The sequence below is a fragment of the Primulina tabacum genome, chromosome 1 (assembly GCF_025594145.1).
Source record: "Primulina tabacum isolate GXHZ01 chromosome 1, ASM2559414v2, whole genome shotgun sequence".
In the NCBI taxonomy this organism is placed as follows: Eukaryota; Viridiplantae; Streptophyta; class Magnoliopsida; order Lamiales; family Gesneriaceae; genus Primulina; species Primulina tabacum.
Window position 1 is genome coordinate 7,052,397 of NC_134550.1, and position 20,655 is coordinate 7,073,051.

The 20,655-nt window shown below is 33.3% G+C and overlaps 4 protein-coding genes across 7 annotated transcripts; 1 reads left to right on the plus strand and 3 right to left on the minus strand.

The window, feature by feature from the left end:
• Positions 1-290: 290 nt before the first annotated feature.
• LOC142538290 (CASP-like protein PIMP1) lies at positions 291-2,227 on the minus strand. Its single transcript, XM_075643645.1, has 3 exons — positions 2,025-2,227; positions 1,571-1,703; positions 291-759 (listed from the first exon to the last, which is right to left on the minus strand). Exons 1-3 carry the CDS (start codon positions 2,174-2,176, stop codon positions 532-534), a joined length of 513 nt encoding a protein of 170 aa, XP_075499760.1. The 5' UTR covers positions 2,177-2,227; the 3' UTR covers positions 291-531.
• A 6,455-nt stretch (positions 2,228-8,682) lies between these two features.
• LOC142538304 (uncharacterized) lies at positions 8,683-13,643 on the minus strand. The gene is made up of 9 exons (XM_075643654.1): positions 13,460-13,643; positions 13,321-13,382; positions 13,118-13,208; positions 11,042-11,128; positions 10,733-10,786; positions 10,337-10,521; positions 9,494-9,576; positions 9,280-9,380; positions 8,683-9,129 (listed from the first exon to the last, which is right to left on the minus strand). Exons 1-9 carry the CDS (start codon positions 13,508-13,510, stop codon positions 8,917-8,919), a joined length of 927 nt encoding a protein of 308 aa, XP_075499769.1. The 5' UTR covers positions 13,511-13,643; the 3' UTR covers positions 8,683-8,916.
• A 558-nt stretch (positions 13,644-14,201) lies between these two features.
• LOC142538312 (uncharacterized) lies at positions 14,202-19,087 on the plus strand. Of its 4 annotated transcripts, none has more exons than XM_075643665.1 (5): positions 14,202-14,343; positions 14,471-14,506; positions 15,433-17,070; positions 18,003-18,177; positions 18,250-19,087. In XM_075643665.1, the coding sequence occupies exons 3-5, from the start codon at positions 15,451-15,453 to the stop codon at positions 18,903-18,905; spliced, it is 2,451 nt and encodes an 816-aa protein (XP_075499780.1). In that variant the 5' UTR covers positions 14,202-14,343; positions 14,471-14,506; positions 15,433-15,450; the 3' UTR covers positions 18,906-19,087. The 4 variants fall into 4 exon arrangements, with proteins under 4 accessions (XP_075499780.1, XP_075499774.1, XP_075499783.1 ...); XM_075643659.1 differs by having other exon boundaries at positions 15,436-17,070; XM_075643668.1 differs by having other exon boundaries at positions 15,436-17,070; positions 18,289-19,087.
• A 522-nt stretch (positions 19,088-19,609) lies between these two features.
• On the minus strand, positions 19,610-20,332 carry LOC142517285 (zinc finger protein ZAT12-like). The gene has a single exon (XM_075619911.1). The coding sequence runs from the start codon at positions 20,277-20,279 to the stop codon at positions 19,770-19,772; it is 510 nt and encodes a 169-aa protein (XP_075476026.1). The 5' UTR covers positions 20,280-20,332; the 3' UTR covers positions 19,610-19,769.
• Positions 20,333-20,655: the final 323 nt, after the last annotated feature.

Genomic DNA, 20,655 nt, shown 5'->3' on the forward strand with positions numbered 1-20,655 from the left:
GTTCTTTGTACTCGTTGCTCGATATGTGGCTTATATAGATATCAAAAAATTGATTTTAGGGGGGGAAAAAAGCATCTCTTTGAATTTTTATTAAAAAAACAACAAATTAAAAAAGAGAATATTTTAATTTTGGTCATTTTATTTATTCTTCACTATTTTGATAATTTATGTTATCAAATTTTAATTTTATTGTCTGGTACATCATTTTTTTTTTTTTGCAATTTTATTTTTTTTCAACATGGCACTGATGCGACAGTGACATTGTTAATAACGCATCAGCAATCCAACTGAAAAATGACTAAAAATTGCCGAAAATTGAAAGATACAAGATGTATACTGAAATTTTATTACATAGAAGATCAAAACCCCAAAGAAACAAAATATAAGAACAAAATACTAATTTTTTCCAACTAAAAAAATCAATATTGAAACTCGGGTAACACTATATATAAGAAACTATTACCAAAATGAGGTGATATTGCAAGGAGATTAAAACAAATAGATCACAATAAATTCTGCCCTTGTACGTACTCAGAATCTTTTTGGTAGAGACAATGAAGAAATAATTGATGATAGTGCTGAAAATATGAATCCAACGAAGAGGACAGCGGCAGCCGCATTCGCCTTGTTCAGGAATTTATCGGTGTCTGTGTTACCAGCAATTCCCGCAACATTCTCCGAAGCATCGTTAAGCCGTTTCACATCTACGGTGAACCCAAAGCATGCGGCTGCACCAGTTGCCAATATGTAGGAAACTACCTGCATGCAGCTCAAACAAATTATAATCAAAATAGCTAGACAAATAATTTAATGGTCAGTCGTATTATATTCGTAGTTATATCGAAACATTCGTGTCTATGGACGTCGCACGTATTGTGTGCATGTACGATAAATATTTATATGAAGAAGGGTTTTTATGAGAAATATATGAAGCTTGTAACGTCAACCAAATAAATAAATTAAATTAAATATCTAAACCATTATACTATTAAATATATTAATAAATTTATCACTATATATTTGATGGGAGATAATTAATATTTGTAAATAAATGCTAGAAATATTTTAAGATTATTTATTTTAAATTAAAATTTAAAGTAGATTGGTTGGAGGTAAAAATTATGTTTCATGTGTAAAATCCACATTAAAATAAAATTACTTATGTTTTGGTAAAAATAGCTAAGTTGCAGTCGATATAATTTTATTTGGTTTCCATATACTTAATTTCAAAACCTTAAATTTTGAAATTAAAATCATGCAAACGGTACATGGAGAACCAATTGTAACAAACCATTCACGTTACTATTTTTTTTTTCAAAAAAAAAAAAAAAAAACTCTAGTTAGTTAAAAATATTTGGATATATACAAAGACTTCTATGAGACGGTCTCACAAGTCAATTTTGTGAATGAATCTATGGCTTTGTCACCAAAAAAGTCCTATGAGAAGCAGAATTTATAATTTTAATTAAAAAGTATATATTTTATAATAAAAATTTATCTAACCAAAAATAGTTTTAATTAATTTCTACACAAATATAAAAGATTATAATAAATTGTAGTTATTTCGAACCTTGTCACCAAAAAAGTCAACAGTACGTAAGCCATCGCCCCCAATCTTGTTTCCTGTGAGCACATGAAGCAATGTGAGTGCAGCCTGTAGGAGTGTGTAGGCGATTCCAATCACAGCCGCAGCAAGCATGTAACTGCATATATTTCAAAAATAAATAAATAAATTTCAAACATATATATATATAGTAGGTTGTCTTTTATGAGACGGTCTCATGAATCTTTATCGGGTCAATCCTATCGATATTCACAATAAAAAATAACACTCTTAACATAAAAATTAATATTTTTTCATGGATTACTCAAATAAGAGATATGGCTCACAAAATACGACTCGTGAGACCGTCTCATACAAGTTTTTGTCATATATATATATATATATATATATATATATATTATATATATATAATCGTGGGTTCAAGTATAATTTGAAATTTAAAAAAATGATGTAAACTAACCGGTAAACATAAAAGTCACTGAACTTGATCGACTCGGCGTCGATCTTGTTGGTGACCATGACGACAGCCGAAGCCAGTAGGCAAATGAAAGTGATCATCCGAGCCACAAGCGCCACCACAGGTGGAACGGATGTCGATGGCGGTGGTGTCATTTCTCCGACCTTCGAGTTATATATATATATATAGGATGATTTGATTTATAAGTGCTGTGTTATATATATATCATATCCATAACTTTATGCCTCCTTTTATAGACCTATGTTTGTGTGTATCAGTCGACGACTTTGAAACTTTCGTACCTAACCAAGTAACTAAAGTTTGTACTAATACGTACATAACAGTTCTTTTGTTTTATTTGGGTATTATTTCCTTGAATTATTTCGAGAAAGCTGATATTAATTAGGGTAATTCGATGGTTTCATAGGATTTTCGCTTTATCAAAAGTTATAACTAGTGATAACAATATAACTGTAATATTTTAAATCATACAGTGGCATAAACGCAATTTGTCGTCGTTCTCTCAGCAGAGAGTTATAGCAATCACGACGAAAAAAAAAAAAATATAGTAAGTAATAACAGTGCATCTTTAATATTTTAAATCATAGAATTTCATGCCACGACGTATACGTGGAATTTAAAATGTATATTAATTTTTTTTTATTTCTTTTGGTTTCAAAGCTTATTTTTAATTTTATTATATTCAGTTTTTTTAATAAGAAAATGATAATATGGATAGCCCTATTTTCGGCAAAAAAAAAAGTGTAGTTTAGAGACCAAATGTAATTAGGGTCGGGATTCATACTTGATATATACATTGGAAAGTTAACAAACATTTATTCCGTCCAATTTTTTTTATCGATGGAAGTTATCATATATTAAATAAAAATAAAGTCTTAATAATGTGACAAAATTATAATAAACTTTAATAATTTTGAAATTCTGGACAAGATATAATATATCAATACTATTTACAGAATTACATAAGATATATACTTCAAAGGACGATATTACCCTATCCAACAAAAAATTAATTAATTTTTAAATAGCCATTCTACCCTTATTTTACAAAAAAAAAAATTACAAATATATTTAATTGCTATAATATTTTTATACCAGAATTCAAAATTCATACATTATCTTATAAATTACAAATATGTGCATGTAATATAGTTACATTATTATTTTTCTATAAAAAAAATCACACATTATCCAAATAATAAATGCAATATATAATAAAATAAAATAATTATAAATATTTTTAACATACAGCTTCGCTGTTTTATATATAAATTAAATAAACTTCAAAAAAATTTATCTACAACAAATCAATTATACAAACACGGAATGTGTGCAGTAAAATATTAGAAATTGATTACAAAAAATTAATGAAAGAAATAATAAAATCAAGTCATGGTTGACTCAGTTTATTTAGGAAAAACTACAATTATGATCTCGTCAGTTGATATATTTTGAGTTTTTGTTTTTAATTTTAAGAATGTAAAATTTGATTTTATTCCAATATGTCTTTTTTTTTTTACAAAAAATTGAATTTTTATTCTTTTTCGTCAAAGTGTTGGCATGATATCAATATGTTATTAATATTTGGAATCATGTCAATATTCTAACCGAAAAAATAATTAGAAGTTAAAAAGACTTGCTGGTTTAAGACCTAATTTAAAGGATAAAACCAAAAATATGCTTGGACGTCGATATTGTTCATGCTTGGGTATATTTGAGTTGCAAAATTGATGTTAGCTATAGTTTTTGGTAAAAAGATAAATATTATCTAATTTTCATTGTCATAAGAGTCAAGATCATGTCTCGATTGATAAAGCCGACAAGTGCTTAATCCTACACCAATTTACAAGACGATTTTGCTAATTGTCTGATTTTTTTATACAAAAAAATTAATATTGAAATTGTGAAATCATGATCCTCCGATCCGATCCGTCGCACATGACGGAGGATATATGAAAATATCCCATAGGTTTCGTGAACAAACTATTCCCATTTATTTTCTTGATTTCTCAAGTTTCTATAAAATGCTAATGGAATATTAGGGCAAGACATTATGTACGTGTTTAAAAAAATATAAAAAAATTAGGGATTTGCTAATTAATTTCCGTGTCACAAAGTCATCGGTCTTCGCCAGTTAACTCTAGCTTATCAGTTGATGTCATGGATGGCTTGTTTAATTTATTAATATCAAATTAAAGTTTGAAAATGGATTTCATCCTTTGTCTTGTGGAAACAGTCTACCAAGATTTTAATTTAAAAGGGTGATCGAGATTTTTTTCTCCGACCCTCAATTAAGAAAGACTTTGGAAAGAAAATTCGTCGAAAATGTAAGGTTACTACTACGTATTTCGGGATGATATAGAAAGAAGAAGAAAAATTCACAGAATTGTTTAGATTTTAGAACGATTACTAATTCATAAATATTTTTGTTAAGATACATTATACAAGCTCCTTTTAATTTCATGAGTTGGGAGATTCGAGTGTAAGTCAAACGTGATTTTTTTTGTGACAGATTTCCTAAATCTCTATCATAATCTACGTTGCAAGATACATTAAATAAGAAACAACATAAAATCTCATGCCTTAATCACCTTTGCATTGTTGTTCAGTGTTGATTTAATCGATACGAGCACAAGCTTAATCTATGAATTATATTTGCTTACATTTTTCAAACATGTAAGTATAGCTTGATAAGACTTACATTGGATAAGACGTATTTTTGACCATTAAAAAAAAGAGTAGGTCTCTTTTGAGAAGGTCTTACGAATCTTTATCGGTGAGATGAGTCAACCCTACCGATCACAATAAAAAATAATAGTCTTAGCATAAAAATAATATTTTTTATGGATGACCCAAATATGATATCTGTCTCACAAAATACAACTCATGACACATCGTCTCACACAAGATTTTGCATAAAAAAAAACGAGAGAATCGGACTTGTATAAAAATCCTACACAAATATGTTTGATCTCTTTAGATCTTCATCAACTATCTATTTTTCAGCGCCAAAAATAAGATACCATGGCAAATATATACACATGTGTATACACACATACACACACACACACACAAATATATATATATATATATATATATATATATATATATACACGTATTTTAAAGACAGTAAAAATTAAATATATTATCTGAAAGCTAATTTTCCTCGTCCATTCTCATTTGATTACAATCGTAATTGTATTTGACACGCTTTCTCACATGGATATTAATATTAGAGTTTAGTTCAACTTACTTTACGCGTATCATCTTCGAAATAGATCCGACGACCATCATTAATATTTTTTTTAAAAAAAATTATATGTTTCTATGAGCATATAATTGATTTTTTGTGGGGATAATGCTTTCATTGTACGATATAATTAACCATTAATAAATTATCGATCGCAGAATCCAAGTTTTAATACCTTATCGAATGACACCTTGGTTTTAGAAAGAAAGAGATGCACTTAATATTATATTTCATGATGTCACGCTGTAAAAGAATGAAACTCAGGAGAAATATTTTCAATTTGGGGGAACTTCAAATTTGCAGCATCAACCTGGATGGGACCATGAATATCGTTAAATTTAAGGCAAAAACTTGTGTGAGACTGTCTCACGGATCGTATTTTGTGATACGGATCTCTTATTTGGGTCATCTATGAAAAAGTATTATTTTTTATGCTAAGAGTGTTATTTTTTATGCTAATGGTATTACTTTTTATTGTGAATATCGGTAGTGTTGACCCATCTCACAGATAAAGATTCGTGAAATCGTGTCACAATAGACCTACTCTAAATCTAATTAGTTCAAGTAATTGTTTTAAATATTAATATCTCAACCCAACTTGTTTGGAATTTCGAATAAAGAATGGTTGACCCACCTGTCCCCATATGTCTGATCTATACTAGAAGTAAATAATTATATTACCATATTACCCCCCCCCAAAAAAAAAAACTACCCTTTTGCTTAGATTAAATAAAAAGCTAACTATTTAAAAAAAAAGAAGCTAAATTTAACGCCTGAATTTCATTGGAGCAGTTTATTTTATATATTGAAAAGCTCTTAGATGACTTCTTTCTCTCTTCCCCACACACACAGCGAGAGAGTAGTTTTTCTTCATATTCACGGCATCCAAAGGAGGAGTCGAAAGGGATCGCATGTATCCTATTTCGATATTGATCGCTCCAGCTCTCTTTGGCTTCGGACCTCACACAATCGGCATCTTGTTTCACTCTGACTAGCTAAATCCATCAATCTAGATCGTGTTGTACAATATATCCAACGATAAAATACAGAAAACTTTTGTAAGAAACCAGTGAGCAGTATGTGAAAAAAGTAAAGTAAAGCAAGTTTAAAATAAACCAAATCGAGGCATGTACGAAGTACAGTGCTCTTAAAAGAGATTTGTCACCTCCGATATGTGCTTCAAGGATGAATTTGGACGTTTGTTTTTCAGGATACAACGAAACAACCAGCAGTAACCTAACACGAGGCACTACTACGGCGAAGTGAAAAATACCTGAACTTTATTACGAGCTAGAGCAGAGGAGCAGCAGACGAAACAAAGAAGAGAGCTAAACGAAAATATAGGATGTGTTGTGTGATGACAAAGGACTTGAGGCTGCCTCTATATAAAGGCACTCGGGTTCCATATAGACAGTCACTGATTGGTCATCCGAAAGGCCAAAGGTTGGTCAGCCGGAGCACCAACAGTCAATCCAGCTGGAGAGTCAAGCAGATGAAAGGTCATCCAAAATTGAATTTTCGAAAATAAAAATAGCAAAAACCAGGTGAACCATGGTGGGCAATTTTGCTTTGATTGGTCCGACATTCGATGCACCCAAGTCGCGCTCGAACGCTTGCACAAAAATCTAACCTTTTTCGATGCAAATCGTTCATGCGCGTCACTGATCAATTTATATTTCAGAAAATCTCAAACTTAGCATAAATTATTTGAAGCTGCCCTCTGCTCTGATTTATCATATTCTAATAATGCATCGACACACAGACACACACACAAATATATATATATATATATATATATATATATATATATAAAGAAGTTATGAAGACATGTTGAAACAACAGATTGTGATAGCAACCAATAAGAGATCCCCAACTGTGATCTAATGGATTTTATCTTTAATACGTGATCAGCCTGTTTTAGGTCATTTAACTTATAAAAATTGTGTTTTAGTTTTATAATTTTGCATTTTTTTAGTTTTAGTCATAATTCATCGGATGGCTGACGAGACTCACGTTAACACTCTAACAAAATAGAACTAAAAACCAACAAAAAATTAAAGTTGCATGATTAAAACTCAACTTTGACAAGTTAGATAAATAAAACCGCAAACGTAACAACTTACTTAGTAACTAAATTGACTATTTTTCTTGATCAACCCCTAACACTAGTTGATTCGGTGGACAATATACGTCGGACTCTCCATTACTCCATCAATTCGGTTTATTTCGAAAATAATTACTTTTTGATACGAAACATGCACTAAAATAAAGTTATTAGGCCTTCAATCTATGGTTGAAGCTCCAAATATAGTCTTTCAAAAATAATTCTCAGCTAAGTTAAAAATGTTTGGATTTGAGGGTGATTTATGGGAATGCAAAATTTAACAATCAAAAAATAAACATTCAATGATGCAATGACTAGGTTTTAGTTTAACTAGTGTCATTGCAACAACGTTCTCATACAATCGGTTTTTTGTAATAAACAATGTGTGATATTTTAAGCGAAAAAACGATGCGATTATATCAAGAGAAATGAGATTTACAGTTCATTTCTTGTTAAATGCACTCAACTCGACTTTTAAATTTTATATTTGACAAGATTATCACCATCCATTACTTTTTCCATTTTTTAATCCGTTACATTCTTTTATTATAAAATGTTGATTTACCACAAAAAACTTAAATGTAATATTTTCGTGTATTAACCAAAATAAAAAATAAAAAATCTTCATTATTTAACTCGATTCGATTGGTACACGTCTCCCCAAAGTGTCTACCAAGGTTTTAATTTCATTCCATTTTTAAAGGGTGGTAAAGATTTTTGTTCCCACCTACAAAATAAGACGTTTCTCATATATCAAGAAGACCTTAGAAAGAAAAATCGTTGATAAATCGAGCCTCCAAATATTTGGGGACGAAATAGAAAAAACGTTGTTCACAAAATTGTTTAGATTTTAGAATGATGAAAAGATCATAAATATTTTGTTTACATTTATTTTATAGGCTACCACAATAACTCCGCCACCATCTATTTTTAAACTTGTCGAATAAGAGCCATTACAGGCAAAATATGATGAATGAGAATTTGTCCATTCTTACTTCAGTCGTTTCTATTCCTCCGATCAACACCTACCATTAGATCAGATTGGCTACTCTTATTTTCACGAGGTCTGCCATATGTGTGGAGGGATTCAAGGGTGGGGAGTTATTCATACAGTAGAACGGTATATCCAGAGTTTCACTCTTCCTCCTATCAATACACTTGGATCATATAGGCTACGCTTATTTTCGCGAGGTCCGCCATACGTGTTGATGGTGTTGGATCCAAGGGCGGAGAATTATTCATACCGAAGAGGAAGTATTAGTCCTAGAATAGCGTGGACAAATCCGAACAACGAAAAGTATTAATGATCTATACCACATAAGAGCCTTACAACTCCTTGGAAAGGCTAAGAAATATTTTTACTAAGTAACATGAGATAGATGCTGTTATTTTTTTTAGAAGCTTAATAAACTTTAGAGATTTTTTCAGGTGAATGTTAAGAAGGGGAAATTTATCCTTCACTATTGGAACAAACATAATCCTACAAGGGCACACTACATGCACGTAAATATCTTTAATTCTCATAAGCCACTGAGATGTGAGATTTTGTGGAGGGCATCCTCTTCCATTTGAAGCAGCTTATTACAAAATGCTTCTACATCTCGTGCTTCTTCTTTCATTGTGAATCGTAACTCCTTCCACTGGTACTCGTGTGATCCGTCAACCTTTACACAACCCGGAACTTTAGCCAGTACATCAAATCCCTTTCTATCCAAGGAAAGAAGTAGGGCATCCTTCAAATAAACCACAGGTTAGTTAAACTCTGCCAAAAAGATAGTGGATGAATCACAAGAAATTCGTGGATGTCAATGATCTTTGAATGATCATGCCATACATGATATGCACTCATCCAATTTATCAACAAAACAAAATTCACGCCTTACCTTTGCATTGATGTTCAGGTAATTGATACAGAAAAGCACAAGAGCTCGACGCCTCACTTCACTCTGATTAATTCCATCAATCAAGCTCATTGAAAAGTGAGCTAAACAACACCTATGTTAGATTTAGTACATCCAAGCAAGAAGGAAGACTAGCATAAAAATAAAACGGAAAAAAATGAGCATAATGATTGTCTGTTACAGAAATAGGTCTCACATAAAGAATCGGCTTTAGACTCCTGAACATCCTCAACATTTACTTCATGAACTCCTCTGTTACAATCAATATACGTGCACGAGCTGCATAATGTAAATATACTTCACCAACCAATTTATATTTCAGAAGCTCTCAATCTTCCAATAATTACTGAAATAAATGGTTTGAAGCAACCCTCTGCTCTCATTTATCATTTTCTAATAATGGATCAGTCTATTCACTAAAAGGTAAGTTCACACAACCAAGTTATGAAGACATGCAAAGACTTCATTCAGAAGCCATATTAAATGAAAACTCTAACTTGTTAATTAAATCATTCTGAAATGTGAGGCTTATAACTTATGATTTTCTCCTCAAGTTGATCATTAAAGGCATGCCAGCCCGCCCGCCCATGTAAAATTCGGGTAAATTTCATACCTCTTGATTTAAAGACAGAAATACATATCGCCATTTGGAAAGTTACGAAAAACTCACATGTCCAAGATAACCCATTATTTACACCCATGGCACGCAAGAACCATACAATGAGCAGGTGCATGAACAGAGGAAGGTCATCAATTTCCATCAGTTGCCAGAATAAGTTGTTACACAAGAAGGTTTAGGACCTTAGGTACAGCCCAACTGAGACAAGTAGTTCTTGCATTGGCATATGTGAGACATGGATAGGGCTAGGATAACATGAAGGGAGTCTAGTTTATTTTGGAGGGATCAAAATATAAGCTGCAGGGTTTTGTCGAAATTACACCGATAAAATATGACTCGAGAATGATCTCTAAGTGTGACTTGATTTGGCCGATTCAATTTTAAAATATTTGAAAAATGATGTCTAGAAAGATTCGCAACCTCATATCGAACTTGTACACAGAATATTGTTCATTGCCTTCAAGTAATTCCAGGAGGTTCGTACTTCGAGGCACAGGACCAGCACAGGATGAATTCAGTATTCCAGAGACTGAATAGCTTGAGTCTTTAACAGCATTTTGGTCTGCTAATAGGGTTTCTCTGATGCTCTCAGTAACCAACTTGGCCTGAGGAAGACAAAAAGAAGAGCAAGCATTTCTCTAGTCTCTTGACAAATTGGTCAAACTATGGATCAACGAATTTTGAATAAGCATTTGCATCATGAGCACCAGGAGAGGTATCAAGATTCATGAATGTAGATCCAGACAAAATATAATTGAAAGATAGCATATTACAGAAGTGTCATATATAGGCTAAAATTTCTTCTATTTTATTTACCTTTTCCTCAGTAAGTCGGACAGTATCACCCATCAAAGCAACCCGAGCTGGTAGCTGCATAACAAAAGGCTATAAATATTCTTGAGTTATTACGAAATACAAACCTCCCCATATTACTACACAACTGCAGAAAGGTATAGAATTACTTCATTCATACAAAAACTGCAAGAACATATTAATTCTTCTTTCTGTTCATAAAGCCCATTTTCCCGGAATAAATGCCAAAACACAAATAAGGATAAAAATCAAGAGAATCCATGTTAGAAGCTAAAAAGCTTAGAGTCTAAAAATGATAAACTAAGCTCGCACCTTCTCTATTGACTTCAATAGATTTGCAAGTGGACCAGGAAATGGACTGGACACGGCAAAAGAGCTGCGTTCATCAATAAGAACATTCTGAAAAAAGAATGATCTTTTTAAGCAAGGAGAGCTTAACACTGGATTAACAGGCTAAACTCAACCACTCATAGCAAGAAGTTGATAAACACGCGAGTTATGCTTGAAGATTAAAACATGCATTATGGTCCTAGTGTCTTCTCTTGATGAATCTCATATCTTTTGTCAAGATGACAAGATAAGTGAAATTATGTCCTGAGCTGTATGCAGCAAAGACTGCAACTTCACAATTAATATCTTGGAATTTGAAACACCTTTTATAAACATTGGCAGCCTTTGGTCTTTCCTCATTTCCAAGAGGAATTGCTTAAATTGTTTCTTCTTTTGCCCTAATGATTGGTCAAGTCCACAAAACCAGTCTTTTGAGCAATGAGGATAAAGTAATAATTAAAAATCAGTTCAAGCATGCAAAAAATGATACAGTATGATAACAGGTACGTTCACATCTGTATTCCTCTGTATTGATGATAATATATATGACTGAAACACAGAAGAATGAGTACAAGAACTATACAAGAGATTTAAGCCACACTATTCAGAAGCTTCCTTCATTTAGAACAAGAAAAATCTTATTAACAAGGGTACGTAAACAGACATAATATGCTTCCTTCTCTCTGCATGTAATTACGGTGTCTTACACCTTTTTTTAGATTATGTGCAATATATTTAGGAGCTCATTTTTTGGGCATTGCAACATAATTAAGAAAAATATGAAAGCAGAATTTGATTCAACTTCTCCATGATTGTTACATTTCTCTAGAACAGGAAGACTACAATCAGCATCTGCACATACTTCAAAGTTATCAATCTTGCATATCACAACCTTCAAGGTAAAGTTTCCACTACCATTCTAGAGGATGGGTTTTTTATAGAGGTTGGTAATTTAGGATGAGCTACGGACTCCTTCAAACCATATGCTTGTCAAAACTGTAATTTTTGTGTGGAGAAAAACAAAAAATAATAGGACAAAGGGTGCCTGCTGCGTCTTGCACCTCAGATACCACGCAACTTTTGACGTAAATGTGCCCGGGATATATCTCCAGGCGCACTGACTTGCGCTTGGTGCACCCGAGGTCATCCTTTAACAACACTAGGAAAGACACTACAAACAATAGGCTTTGCTTTTCAATCATGTCTTCCCCAGTTTGAAAGCAATTTCCTTTTACTTAAGCTCTTATGGCCTAATATAAGATCAGACACTTGCCTCTCTCGGATACCTTATGGAAATCCTCAACTTACTATGCTTGCCTCCTGGAATAAGTTTCCCTTCCACATGCTCAAACCACAGCAATACCCACTAAATGTCATAGGTGCACAGCTAGCATAGCACAAAAATCTTAATCTCAAAATAAGTAAGGCTTGAACAAGAATCTCACTTTTTACTGGATGATGTTTTCCCAATAAAATTCTGTTTATAGTCACTTTCTATCATGTATCAACGGCTAAAAACTGAAATAGCTTACGACACGCACGGAGGGATGTTAGTCCTTCATAAAGACGGAGCAGAAAGGCTTTAATATGAAATTTCATTAAGCTTTTCAGCAGTTATCATGAATTGAACTTGCAAGCTCAAATTTAGCATCAAATAGAGTCAATTCTTATTTATGATAGAAACTGAATGAACAAAATCATCCCATCAACTGCAATATCATACCTATATATCCCAATGGAAACCTAGTATTTGTGTTGAAGTCCATTGACATGTTTATTTAAAAGGATGAATTCCCATTGCACAACGATATTACCTCAGACAACAAATTCCTAATGGAATCAAATAATTGTGTATTTTTCTTCAATAAGTTCTTCATGAAAAGAACATATGAAAAGACACAACCCTCCCCATAGAACAGTTACATTTCCAATCAAGAAATGAAAAATCACATATGTCTAAAGGTGTAAATTTACAAAATTCCAGAAATGCAACCCAACGCAGGCTTAAGGAAGTACATACCATTAAACCTAAGAAGAAATACTTAAAATGATTTGTACCACATTATGCAAGTCCTTCTCAGGTATCCATATAAATGGCTTCCCCTTCTTCACAAAGTATTTCACTTTCGAAGTGTAAATCTCTTCCTTGCTGATTAAATACAACAATGTAAGATAGATGGCCATCGAATAACAAGAACCACAAGCACCCAAATGAAAAAAAACAACCCGGCAAATCAATTTGACAACGATCATGCGCATACCTTCCTTTGGCATCAGCTTTGATGGAGTTAAGACTACCTTTCCAATTGGAAGCCAATATATTCTGCGAGTAAAACAACAGTAGCATCCATAACTAAGAATATTCGGATCAGCTGATAAAATTTTGAGGATATCACCAACCTTGCATTTCTCTGCAAGAGTTAAGACTGAAGATTTTCCACCTTTTAGCATGATTCGTTCCCTCGATTGCTCCCGCAGTCTGTGGGCTGACACTAATCGGCGAAGGTTTATTCAGTTGTTGCTATGGCGAGCTGGGGTTTAACCCTCTGTAATATTCCTATATTTCCACGCTTATTATTTTCTCCCAAAACGGCCCGGATTTATTCTTTTATTTATTTAATTCTTTATTATCTTGAACAGATATTTCAAATAATCCAGCTTGCTCGTGAGTTTCTCCGGCCGATTCAAAAAATATATTATTTGTTTATATAACAAAATTATTGGCTAATAAACATTCAAAATAAAAATATAAAAAAAATTATTTGTTAAAACTCTCATATTTTGTTATACTTAGGATTAGGATTTTTATTTTTATAATATTTATTAAAAATATTTATATATTAAATAAATAAATTTCGAACCGAACTTAAACTCCAGACTGGCCAAAAAATTAAAATTTTTTATCATCGACTCGAGCTCAAATATAATTGATTCGAGTTTTAATTTTTTCATACTCAATTCAATTCTTTTAGACCTCTAATTTTAACACAGATTTCCGGATTCCTTGTTGTAAATCTAGATGTGATCATAGCTTATTTATACTTGGAATTTACTTAATTTTAGTTTTTATTTTTTATTTTTTTTGTTCAAGAAGAGATTTGTTACAATTTGATATCGGATTAAATTGAAATGGGCTCTCATTTATAAGTAATCCCGTCTCCATTGGCGCAAATTTAGCGTTGACCACATCAGTGGCGGCGCGTACTTCCACCCGTGTTGGAAAACAGAATCAAGTTTCAGTTTCAGTTTCAGTTTCTTATTTTGGATGGAAATCACACTCGCCGGTATGAATTCAACTATTTTAAATTGATCACAATCGAAGATTTAATATTGGACGCGTATCATCTTTCAATTGCTTTTTTGAATTCGAATTTTTTTTCACACTTTTAATCCTATGTAATTTGGATACAGATAATTAGTGGAGGCATTCATCGACGATCATAAGTGGTGAGCGTTCCCTTCGATTATTGTTTTGATTTGCCATTTATTTATTCATCATTTTTTTTATTACTTATTAAGCAATACCTTCTGTATGTTGATTGATTGAGTTGAAGTTCTTATTTTTGTTCTAATTCAAGAATTTCTCATTTTTATCGTTTGAGCTCAATGGTTCTCCGATTGGGAGTAGTTATTTCATGTAGCGTTCGATTCTATTGTTGTGATGTCACCTCTTGTAGGATTCTAACAGACAGATTTTGTAAGTGTATGCTTTAAAAAAAAATTGAAGTGTAAGAAATAGAACTTGTTTTTATTGCGAATGAAATCGATAGATTTTTGTAAATTGATGCTTAACTCGGGTTGCGATTCACTCCTAACTGTTGGTTGATCGCATGAGATGTTTTCCACATTATTTGTTGCATTTTGAAATAAACACTGTGCTGTGATCCGTATGTGCTACTCGAAATATTGTGCAGTTTGAATGTATGATATAACGGCATTCCTAATGTAGGAATAATTTGGCTATCATTTTCTTCTTCGAAAATTGCTGCCAACAATTTTTATTAAAATGCTATAGTTTCAATGGTAACAACAAATTGATATTCGATTTCTTTCGTTGTTTTGTGTTTACTGACGTTGTCTCGTCCTCAACGTAGAAGTTAAAATCTCCTTTGTGTTTTACTATCAATTTTTGTTGCCTTCTTGGCCAATATTGATTATTGTTGGCAGTTAAAACGTGTGGCAATAGGTGTTAGAAATTCACTGGTGAAAAAAAATTGAGGGTCAAGGTTGTCGAGTCCATTTATATCTGTTGTCGAATTTTAATAGTTGGAACTGATGTTTGATACCGTTATTGTACGTTTTTTTGGATTGGAAAATCATTTATTTCAAGCGTTTCTGATTATTAACTTGCTTCTGCATTGATGAAATTTTAGCAGAATTTATTGATCAAGATGGAAAAGAATTGCCAAAAGAGACGGCAACCACTTGTGTCTGATAGTGTAATTGCTAGATTAATGGGCATTGATGAACTGCCCCATCAGCAGCCCCTCCATAAATATCAAAGAGTACTATCTGATGGGTATATCTGTAAGTCTGCTTCTGTAGGCCTACGACAGGGAAGTACACTCCGTAGTGGACGTTCAAGAGAGACAAATAATGAGATGTTGCAGGGAGTGAAGCGTGCCTGCAGAGTAAAAATATTCGAGGACAAAAATCATTTTGTTCCCGACAAATACACAGATAAGAATACTAGGACGGTAAAAATGGTCATCTCAAATGAAAAGCCTGCAGTTGTTCCGTTGTCAAATTCAACATCTGGAGCCAGCCACGAGGACAGAAAAGCAATTGTTACAAACGGCAAGCATGGTGCCCCAGGGAATGTCCTAAGATATCTTCAGAAACTTGACAACAGTTCTTCTACTGATCAAAGTCTTGCTACTGTTTATACAAATGATTTCTTTACAATCCAGTCTGATGTGATAGATAAATCCTACGTTTCTCCTTGTGTTAGAAGGTGTACACCAATGTTGGAGAAGACTACAAATTATTGTGGAGTTACAAAGTTGGATTTACTTTCTAGATCAGAAATCAGAGAGTCATCAAGGCCTGAAAGTGGAAATCATTGTGACTTGGCATATAAAGGACTATTTGATAATGATACTGAGCCACTCATGCGTAGCTTTTTTGATCGTAATCGAACTACGAACAGAACATCTAGACAACGAAGGTGCAGAAGCAATTTACAAGATTTATCAAGGCCAGCAAGTGAAGATGAGAATTACTTAAAAAACAAGTCTCAGGCGTTCTTCCCTTCTTGTCCAGGTGTCTATTATTATAGGAAGTTCAATAACAGTCCACGTCTTTTATTATATAAGTCCTCTTTGGGGAAAGAAACATTTAAGAAAAATTATGAAAGACAGAAGATAAAAAAAGAAATTGAAAAGATTGAAGTTTCTGGGAGGGGCCAAACTCATGTTAAAATGGAAGCTTTATGCACTCAATCCTGTAAGCAGAGTAGAAATTTTGATTCTACTTCTCCTTTAGATATCGGCCACATAAAAGTTTGGGAGAAGGACCTCAGTGGAAATTTTCACCATTCTGAATCTGAAACAACTAAAGAGAGTCTTTCTGCTGGGAACGGTGGCAATATGGACAAGGAACAAGATATCTTGAAAAACAGAGGTGGGAGTGGCTGTGACCTACTTTCTTCTCCCGTTATGAGTTCCTCCATGTTACAGAGTGCAACAAGTGTTGAGATATCGAGTTATTACTCTTCTAGAAAATGCTCAGAAAATAATACCCCTGATACATATGCCAAAACAAATCAGGATGAGATGGAAGGTAGCTCTGAGAATGATTGGTGCAGAGAAATAAAACTTGCTCCTGGTGTTTCAAGGCCGTCAAATTTATCGTTGCAACGTAGATTTAATGATGCGTTGGCTGATGTAGAAGCTTTCAATGGAGGGGTCTTTTCTAAAATCAGTGGGGACCAGCAGCCAGAATCAAATTCTGGTTTCATTTCAGTGAAGGATGCATCTTCCTTTTATTCTCAAGAAGCTTCCACTGGAGAGGTTCGTTAGATCTGTATAAGGTTTCAAGTATCTATAACCACTCATTCTCTGTTACAGATACAATTTCACCTCACCAATCCACAGCTTATGGATTTAGTGACCACAGGACATCACATATATCTCATTTTTTACTACTATTTTCCATATTCCCCATTGGAAATACTGGTGGCATATCATGTGAGGGAAGTCCAGCAAAGTGGGATCCATATACTTCTAGTTATTGTTTTGTGTTGAGATACTTGGTTGATATATAATTGGTATGCGTATTTCATTGGTCTATGTGGAAATATGACATGGAACACTTGTTAAAACGTGTGTAGTTATCCAGTGCATTACCACCGCACCAAGCTCAAAATACTTAAACATATATTAACAAATTTCTGCTTAATTATTCTGGTTCTGCCCTCTAATCCCATTACTTCCAAAACTCTGTCTGCCACCCTTACTCCAGTCACCCTACTCCCTCTATTTCTTCAACTGATTGTTGAAGTATGAAACTATCTTCACGCATGACATTTTACCCGTTTCTTCCATTGAAACCATCTATTGTTTCCCTATAGTAGACATGTCTATAAAGTTAGTAGCTTCCTCTCCTAATCTTTAATATATCACCATTTAGAGTTAATGTGACCCAATAAGGTTGTCGGTCTGGGAAGAAATGATGTAGGTATATGGTACCATGGAGGATGAAACTGATGCTTTCTTGAACAAGATTGTCATCAACAAAAGTCGTGGATACTGTTCTAAAGATTTTTATCAATTTAATAAGTATGTTTGCAGATGATACTCTACCGAGAAAATATATTTAGTTGATCTATGAACATTTTGTCATTAGAATAAATAACATTTCCCATTCTACCATTTACCCTCTCTCAAAAAGATTAATCAAATTTTTACAGCAGCTGATCCTTTTCATTTTCACCCAAATGCAGGCATCATTATATGAATTCTCTGAGGAGGAGCCAGGTTATTCAAACTGCTCGAGACTAGTTACTCCGGAGTTTCAGAAAATATTGGATGGACCCATCGGTCAGTGTAGTCCTGATTCGATTCTGGAATCATTTGATACAAAATATCCTTCAATTTTTGAATGCTTTGAGAGTACAGGTATTAATATAACATAACAATAATTATTCAACCTTGTTCTTTAATAAGATTCTTTCAATTTGTAACTTTCAGGTCAGCAATCAAAATTTCAAGTTTTTAACTCTGAATCAGAAGAAGCGTATTCTGAAGGATTCGAGATGGTTGTTTCTGGCAACGAAGAGGAAAAAGAGGAAGGGATTACTGATCTTTCTTATAATTCTGGAAAGGTTCATAGGTGGTTGGGAGATGACGAAAGTCGGAATTTCTGTTACATTGTCGATGTTTTAGACGAGGCAGGATGTTTCAAGGATAGACCAATAATTGATATTATCCAGTCATGGGATTGCTTAGAGTACCCGATAAGCCCCTTGGTCTTCGCGGCATTGGAGAAAAAATATGGTACACAAGCATGTTGGCAAAAATCTGACAGACAGCTTCTTTTTGACCTTGTGAATTCAGGTTTGATGACCATCCTTGAGCGACTCTTAAACTTTCATTCTCGCGCAACGTCCTGTCTACAAAGACATTTTACTGCTGGAATGAAGCGTGATGAAGTTGAAAACATGCTGTGGAAAATGGTGATTAGCCTGGAAAGGGAAAAGAGCAGCGATGCATCCGAGAAGGTCGTCGAGGGAGCAATGAAATGGTGGGAGGTGGATGACAAAGACACCAATGTCATAAGTAGAGAGCTCGAGATATCTTTGTTTGAGGAGTTGGTTATGGAATCCATTAGTTTGTGGATCGAGTGAATAAAACTTTGTTTTGTCTATAGAGTGCGAATGATTTTTGGGGTACACATTTTCGGCGCATTGCCTGATACATGCTTGTGGTATGCCACGAATATATGGAGAAAAATGAAGATCAGATTTTGGCATAGATTCTTTTTGTATGCATTTGTTTAGAGTTCCTTACATGGTATAGCTATTATCACGCGGATTACATTTTTTTGTCTTGTAATGTGTTTTATTTTTAAAAAATAAGGATGTATTAGTCTAATAATATTTTTAAAGAAATTTTATGTCTTTTAAAATTTTCACAATCATGATTGGTGCAATTAACTCATGGTTATAGATAAACAAAAAATTTATGGGGATATTTTTTGTTTATATAAAAAAATTCAACCATATACCCCAGAATTAGCTATTATGTATTATAATATTGTAAGTATAGAATAATATAAATAGTATATATAAAGAATGAGAATTATATTTAGTCGTTGTAACTAAATTGATTTTAAAAAAATACTCTAATATATGAATAACAAAAACTTGTGTGAGATGGTCACACAGGTCGTATTTTGTGAGACGGATCTCTTATTTAGGTCATCCATGAAAAATTATTATTTTTTATGATAAAAATATTACTTTTTATTGTGAATATAAGTAGGGTTGACGCGTCTCGCAGATAAAAATTCGTGAAATCGTCTCACAAAAAACATACTCTATATTAATCATATAGTTTGAATAAACATATATAAATCATATACAGATGAAAAATTAAATGATGATATTACAAGAAAAAATTAAATGAATCTGGATGATCTCTGTCATTAATCAAATCAAAAAATTAAAAATAAATATTTTTTAAACAAAAAGGTTTCGATAGTTGAAATATCAGAAGAAGCAATGAAGAGCAGGAGCAACAGCCTTTCCAAGAAGAAACTTGTTCTCCAATGGAGTCAGATTCAGATCGAGACACAAAACCCTCCCACTACTCGATTTCTTGAAGACTGGAGAATGTTGCGGCGGAGACAGCGATAGGTGCTTGAAAGGCGAATCCTTGTGTTTCTCATCATTCATGGCTACCCTGTGTCTCCTCATATGACCTCCAAGTGCTTGCCCTATTGCAAACTCTAGCCCACATATAGAGCATTCATGTGTTTTCGGCTTCGGGGGCGAAGCCGGCTGATCTCCGGGAGCTAACCTCGGCTTCTTGTGGCTCGCGCGGTGGCCGCCAAGCGCTTGGAACGAGGGAAACCTCCGATTACACGTCTTGCATTCGAATACACGATTTAAATGATCTCCACCAGCTCCGCCACCTCCGCGGGACAATAGCATCAAACAATCTGTCATGTTTGTTATGTCGACATCAAAGTTTTCTTCTCTACCCCTCTTCATCATCATGGTTTTGCTTAATTATAAAGTGATATCGAAGGAATACTATATATATATATATATATATATGTATGTATGTATGTATGTATGTATAATAGAATATATATGTGGGAGTTAACAAGTTGGAATCCGCAGTTGGAGAGTTTGACTTAACAAAAAAGTTGACCTTTTCAAATAAATTGGGCAATTACTTGCAAAGGAAGTCGAACTAATGGAATACATGAAGCATACGTACGGTTTCGTGAGTTCATATTAACAAGCAATGACAAGTCTATATTATATCATAGAGTAGAGTAAATATCTTGTTACACGATTTCATGAATTTTTATCCGTGAGACAGATCAATCCTATCGATATTCACAATAAAAAGTAATATTTTTTCATG

What these genes read in the sequence shown, in the direction of transcription:
- LOC142538290 (XM_075643645.1), bottom strand. Translation starts at nt 2,176, where the DNA reads ATGACACCACCGCCATCGACATCCGTTCCACCTGTGGTGGCGCTTGTG. An exon ending in AGTGACTTTTATGTTTACCG is followed by an intron (nt 1,704 to 2,024) that starts GTTAGTTTACAT and finishes AAATATATGCAG; the next exon opens with TTACATGCTTGCTGCGGCTG. An exon ending in TTGACTTTTTTGGTGACAAG is followed by an intron (nt 760 to 1,570) that starts GTTCGAAATAAC and finishes AGCTGCATGCAG; the next exon opens with GTAGTTTCCTACATATTGGC.
- LOC142538304 (XM_075643654.1), bottom strand. Translation starts at nt 13,510, where the DNA reads ATGCTAAAAGGTGGAAAATCTTCAGTCTTAACTCTTGCAGAGAAATGC. An exon ending in AGAAGGACTTGCATAATGTG is followed by an intron (nt 11,129 to 13,117) that starts GTACAAATCATT and finishes TTCTTTTTTCAG; the next exon opens with AATGTTCTTATTGATGAACG. An exon ending in TCCGACTTACTGAGGAAAAG is followed by an intron (nt 10,522 to 10,732) that starts GTAAATAAAATA and finishes TGTCTTCCTCAG; the next exon opens with GCCAAGTTGGTTACTGAGAG.
- LOC142538312 (XM_075643665.1), top strand. Translation starts at nt 15,451, where the DNA reads ATGGAAAAGAATTGCCAAAAGAGACGGCAACCACTTGTGTCTGATAGT. An exon ending in AAGAAGCTTCCACTGGAGAG is followed by an intron (nt 17,071 to 18,002) that starts GTTCGTTAGATC and finishes ACCCAAATGCAG; the next exon opens with GCATCATTATATGAATTCTC. An exon ending in TGAATGCTTTGAGAGTACAG is followed by an intron (nt 18,178 to 18,249) that starts GTATTAATATAA and finishes TGTAACTTTCAG; the next exon opens with GTCAGCAATCAAAATTTCAA.
- LOC142517285 (XM_075619911.1), bottom strand. Translation starts at nt 20,279, where the DNA reads ATGATGATGAAGAGGGGTAGAGAAGAAAACTTTGATGTCGACATAACA.